The sequence below is a fragment of the Thunnus thynnus genome, chromosome 3, assembly GCF_963924715.1.
Source record: "Thunnus thynnus chromosome 3, fThuThy2.1, whole genome shotgun sequence".
Classification (NCBI taxonomy): domain Eukaryota; kingdom Metazoa; phylum Chordata; class Actinopteri; order Scombriformes; family Scombridae; genus Thunnus; species Thunnus thynnus.
In genome coordinates, this window is record NC_089519.1 from 19,811,097 (window position 1) to 19,817,096 (window position 6,000).

The 6,000-nt window shown below is 45.3% G+C and overlaps 1 protein-coding gene across 4 annotated transcripts in view; it reads right to left on the reverse strand.

Moving 5' to 3' along the window:
• Nucleotides 1-5,289, reverse strand: part of slit2 (slit homolog 2 (Drosophila)) — a 94,996-nt gene extending 89,707 nt beyond the window's left edge. For 3 of the 4 annotated variants that reach the window (XM_067584634.1, XM_067584636.1, XM_067584633.1), the window contains exons 1-4: nt 4,566-5,287; nt 4,265-4,469; nt 3,226-3,297; nt 1,745-1,816 (exon numbers count right to left, since the gene is read on the reverse strand). In XM_067584634.1, coding sequence (XP_067440735.1) covers nt 1,745-1,816; nt 3,226-3,297; nt 4,265-4,467 — 347 coding nt within the window. In that variant the 5' untranslated portion in view covers nt 4,468-4,469; nt 4,566-5,287. Of the gene's footprint in view, nt 1-1,744; nt 1,817-3,225; nt 3,298-4,264; nt 4,470-4,565 lie in introns of all 4 variants that reach the window. The other variant, XM_067584637.1, reaches the window with a different exon arrangement.
• Between the last annotated feature and the right edge of the window lie 711 nt (nt 5,290-6,000).

Consider the following 6,000-nt stretch of genomic DNA (forward strand, 5'->3'; position numbering starts at 1 on the left):
GGGAATCATGATATTTCATCCATTTCATCCATTTCATCCTGACGACTCCTGAGGAATTCACCCAAAACAACTATCAAAAGGATTAACCACCTTCATTTGATTTGCTCTATGTACGTCTGTATGTGTACAGGTAGACATCTCTGTGTGTACGCAGGTACAGTACGTCTGTGTTTTTGTAAATGTGTGTGTGTGAGCAGCGAGCATTTTTATGTGTCTTTAATTAAAAGCTTGCCTCTAAGCCTCCTCAGACTCTGTCACAGTCTGCTGCATTCCAGTGTGTCACTGCCTGTCGGTCAGGCCACATAACACACAAACACACACATATATGAACAGCTCACACATCAAGCAAAGTTGACAGTCGACACAATGGACATTTCACCAGTCAGGGGTCCACATCCCCCTTCTCTCTGTCCCTCTCGCTCTCTCTGTGTCTCACAGACTAGCAGGGCTTAATTATGCCATAACTGCCTTAGGCTTGGATGCTGAATACCAGTGATTCCAGGGTAGCGCCGTAACAACCCTTGGCTGCTCCTCATTTACTGCCATGTGACTCCATCTCAAAACTTTCCTCTGGGACTGAGACAATGACAGCCTCGCCTCATGACGGCCGAGTTCAATCATCATGAAGACATCCAGATGGGGGGTTGTAAAAATGATTTGGATTGTATGTTACGGCCTTCACAGTCACCAGATCTCAACCCAGTTGAACATCTTGTAGATTCTAGACAGATGTGTTTAGGTCCCATATTCTGCTCAGCTATCCCAGACAGAAGATGACAGTCATGAAAGAGAAATGCGGTTCCATTTTTGGGCTTCAATTTAAAACAGTAGATATCTCACTGTGTCAAGTCAAGTCAAATCAATTTTATTTGGATTACCCTAATATCATAAATCACAAATTTCCTTCAGGAGGTTTTACAAGCTGTTGAGCAATACAACATCCTCTATCCTTAGACCCTTGGATAAAACTCCCCCAAAAAAACCTTCAACAGGGAAAAAATGGAAGAAACATCAGGCAGAGCAACAGAGGAGGTGTTGTAACACATTTCAGGTGATTTAGAGATTTGTCAACCAAAGACAGCCTGCGTCAAAATTCTGGTACTGTCAGAAATTGACCAAATTTACTAAATGTGCCTAATGTTACAACTAATGTCTACACACCAGCCAATCACAAAATGGTCTGACATGCATGACATACACTTGACGATGCTGCATAAAGTAGAAAGAAAGAAGACAGAAATTGCAAGAAAATTGTGTCTCTGCTAGTATTTCTTTTCTATTTTTTTGCTACGGTTTACCAGGCATTTAATCTGACCTCAAAACTGATATTGTACAGTCTGACTCAGATTGCGACAAAGATTTTATTAGTTCCATCTCACAGGATGTGACATGCAATGACCCTGCAAGATCGCTGTTACCGCACAGTGTGTAAGAGCCTTACAACAGCACTGTTCACCACCATCATCCAAACACCAACTGAGGGTAAATCTTTTGGAAGAATGGTGTCCATCCCTCCAGTAGAGTTCAGAGACTTGGAGAATGTATTCCAAGGAGTGTAGAGTTTGTTCTGGCAGCTTGATGTAGCCCAACACCTTACTAAGACACTTAATGTTGTTTTTTTCCCCGTTTTGTCACCCTCTGTTCCACCCATGTGAAAATGAACATGTGTGTCTGCTTGCCATGCATACATTTTCAAGGAGAACAATCTTGGAATATGTATTTGTACAGAAAACATGTTACTTACAGTCTCTCCAGCTCCTTCAGGTCCTGGAAAGCTCCTCTCTCAATCGTGGTGATTTTGTTCTCCATTAGCTGCCTGAAAGAGAAACACCGGGAGAGAGTGAGACAACGAGAAAAAAAACGAGAGAAGAGGGAGAGAAAGTAAGAGCTGACAGAGTGATTTGTGCGATGAAACCATGAGAGGCCGAGGAAGAGGAGAACAATGGCCAGATGGGGGCACGGATAAGAGAGAGAAGAGGAAGAGAAGGTGAAGGAGAATGAGATAGGGCACAAGAGAGGCAAAGAGATTGACATTGGAGAGGAGAGGAGAGGGGGAGAGATGGAGAAGATAGGTGGCAGTGGGTGTGAAAAAAAAGAAGAGATGGAAAGTGTTGGACTGTTGAAACAGCAAGAGAGAAAGAGAGAGAGATAGAGAGAGAGAGAATCAGCAATGGGTCGATAGAGCCACAGAATTGACTTTAAAACTGGCCTATCAGTCGGACAGCGACTCATCTATCATCCAATTTACTCTCTATCTAACCATATATCTGTGACTACTCATTCACTTACAGCACCAGGAGCACTGTGCTGACCAAGCCAAGCAACCACACAAACACACACACACACACACTCACACACACACACACACACACACACATACACACACACACACACACACATATATTTTTTGTAAACTGTGTGAGCTCATAATAAACAGGATAGTGCATGCATGTAACTGGCTGACATCTTGAAATGCAAAATGGTTAAGGGTGTATGTGGGTGCACACAGGTGAGCAGTGAACACACAGGAAACAAGGAGCACACGCACACATAAACACACGCACACACACACACACGCACACACACGCACGCACACAATTAAGGACATAATCTCTAGAGGAATTCCAACAATGTGTATTCCCTGCCATTCACTTTTAGCAGCTGAATAACAGGCACACACACAATAAGTGCAGGCTATCCCTGTCCCAGCCATGTTGTTGCAAGCGAACTCTTAACCTGGATTCATCCCAGGTAAGAAACCTGTTCTTACTTGACTCTTTCAGCTTTCCTTTCCTTTCCTTTCCTCCCACCCTCCCTCCCTTCCTTCCAGCAGCATTCCTCCCCTCCGTGGTTACACCTAATGACCGCTATCTCTTTCCCTCTTTGCCCTCCATCACTTCCTCGCCAGCGCGTTAATCACTCCAGCACATGGGCCCCGGGGCCCGGTGGTTAAAATAAGCCCCTCCTGACACTTCCACTGGCAGATTAACACGACAGCATTAACAGGTGCCACTGCTATTCTGTTTAGACACACATGCGGACTCAATGAAACCGCCGCTTCCCACGACTAGACGCAGTGCTGCATGCGGCAGCTCCGGGGCTTGATGAGCCTGATGCTGCACAGGATTGGAAACAGTTAAATCCCTGTTGTGTGTGTGTGTATGTGTGTGTGTATGTGTCCTTTTTTGCAAAGGAGAGGAGAAAATAAAACATAAAGCCACTTACAACACTCGCAGATGCCTCAGTCCTGCAAAATCCGCCTTGGTGATTTTAGTGAGGTTGTTTGCATTCAGATCCCTAAACAGAGAAATTGGCACAGACAGAAAAATCAGTACATGAGATATGATATGTCATTTAAACAAGGACAAAGCTGGTGAGCAATTCGACTGAAGGGCTTTTAAAAAAACAAAAAAAACTTGAGGCCAATGCAGAAAAAATGTCATTTGAGAAATTGAGAGGAGCTGTGGCTGCTGCGCTACAGGGCAAATTTTAATTTCATCAAGGGGTCTTTGCCTAATAAAACAGCGGCCTGTTTAACTCAAAGCCCACTTGTCCAAATCCGTTTTTGATTAACTTGCTGGTCCCCAGACAAACCGATGTGGTCTACGGAGGCAGTGCTAATGCAACAGTGCGAAACCACCAGCACAACCACAGCAGTGCCCCCAACTTCAGCTCCGCGATCAGCAATAACGTGTCTTCACATTAAACACGAGCAATACGCACTCTACTGTTTGCATTAACGTGAACTAAAATTCACATCAGTTGGATTTATTGGCATTTACAGTTAAAAGTGAGGTGCATTTTTTTTTTTACATATTAGTCCTCATGTTAAACTCTGCGCTATTACGCTGTGGTCCCAAATCAATAAAAATCCACTAATACACAGTAAGAATGTATTTTTTAAAAGGACTGAATATACAAATGAAACAATTAAAGTATTAAGCTAATCAAAATTTCAAGATAGTTTGATAGAGATATTTAGCAAAGCAAATACTAGAAAGTATTACAGTGTCTCCTTAAACTCTTTAAACCCCTTCAGGAGAATCACACCTTTATTATTAGAGATTAAATGTACTATTGAAAATACCAAAGTATGATAGGGTCCATGCACACTTGTTATTCAGCATCATTAACACGTAAAGTCACTTTGATATTAATATTAAACGATATTCTAGTGTTTTTTCTCTGTGAAGTGAATCCAAAGATATATGCGTATAAATCCAAACTGCGCGGTGAAAGCCCCCCCCTCCCCCCCGTTACTTACAGTCTCTCCGTGTTGCGGGGTATGTTCCTGGGCACGCTGCGGAGCCCTTGGCCGTGACAGTCCACTGTAGTACCGGTGCAGGAGCACTGGGCCGGGCAGGGTTGGCCGTCCGCTCCGCCGGACAGGACCAGAACAGCCACCAGCAGCCCCAGCGCAGACGCCGGGGAGCGGCCAGGGCCAACGGGGCTCAGAGCTCCCACCATCACTGCGGCAAGTGGGGGCAAATATGAGACCCACAAAATACTGAGAAAATACAAGGGCGTTAAGAAATAAAAGCCCCGAAATCCCTGAAAGAGCTCACCAAACTCTGCACGCAACGGGATGCCGTCCTCCTTCTCGCTGTCCTCCTTTTTTCAGACGTATGTTTCTGAAATGTCTCGTCCTAAATTTACATTTGGGTCCTCTTAGTGGGGTTTCGATGTGTGAAGGATTGTGAAACGGGTGTTTGGTGCCCCTGGGCAGGGAGAGGGGAGGTCGACGAGGCGGTGGACCGGCTCTCTGGCTGCGCTACAGCGGCGCAAACTTCCACATGTCCCCGGCATGCAGTGCCCAAATCCCCCCGGTTGTGTGTTGTGTCTATATGTGTGTATATGTGCGTGTGCGGAGCCAAGCCAGTGAAACACCTCGATGCTTGATCTGATCCAGAGAAACACACTCTCACACACACTTTAGTGCACACACACACACTCCAGGTGAGGCTGTCTTGGTTATTAATTCACAACACGCGTCCGGCGAGGAAGCAGCGGCAGCGCTCTGTTTTTTCCCAAAAGCTCAGCAGAGGTCACCGTGGTGGGAAGATATTGATTCCGATCAGATCAAATATCAATTGCCGGTCAGTGGCAAGGGTGTAGGCAATGTGAGGGAGGAAAAAAATCCCCGTGAAAGACCAGCGCGCAATACTATAATCCAACTCTGCGTGGTGCGTCAAAGCGCTGCTCCCGAGAGTGTGTGATAGAGAGAGAGAGAGAGAAAGGGAGAGAGAGACGGGAGCGGGCACGTCTGCTACGGCGTCTGTCCAGGCAACTCTCTCTCTCTCTCTCTCTCTCTCTCTCTCGCTCTCTCTCTCTCTCTCTCTCTCTCTCTCTCTCTCTGTCTTTCTGTCTGTCTGTCTCGTTCACACTCACACAAACACACACGCGCGCACTGCGTTTTCCCTCAAGGTAGCAGCAGGTTTCCAACTGGCCGTCAGTGAAACAGCAGCAACAGTTTGACCTCGGAAAAGGGGACTCTCATTCTCACTGCAGTGTCCCGGTCACCTGATGCTTTGTTTATCCGGCCTCAGGAAGGCGACAGAGATTCTCGGTGAAATCTAGATGTGGACAAAATGGGGAAGACCCGTCTGATTCTTGAATTTTCATGGTTTAACAAAGGATGAAGTGCTGTATCTAAGATACAGTGTTGCTCTTTTAGCAAGTCTAGGACACCTGTCTCATGATGCACTCATACTGGCTGTGACTGGGATCCAGCTGTGACATTATCATAATAGCATTAGCCCTCTGCTGTCCAGTCACTGCATATTAAAAGTCAAATCAAGTTATCATTAATCATCATAAATAGGAAGAGTTTTCAATTTGAATTAAAGGACGGGTTCATAATTTTTCGAATCTTTCCTGAAACAACAGTCAGGTGCCCAAATGAACTTTGACTCATGTTTTTCTTGCCATAATCATTCCTCATGTTCATACTGGCTAATATGAAGCTTCAGCCGTCCAAATGAGTCAAATCAAGTAGATCTC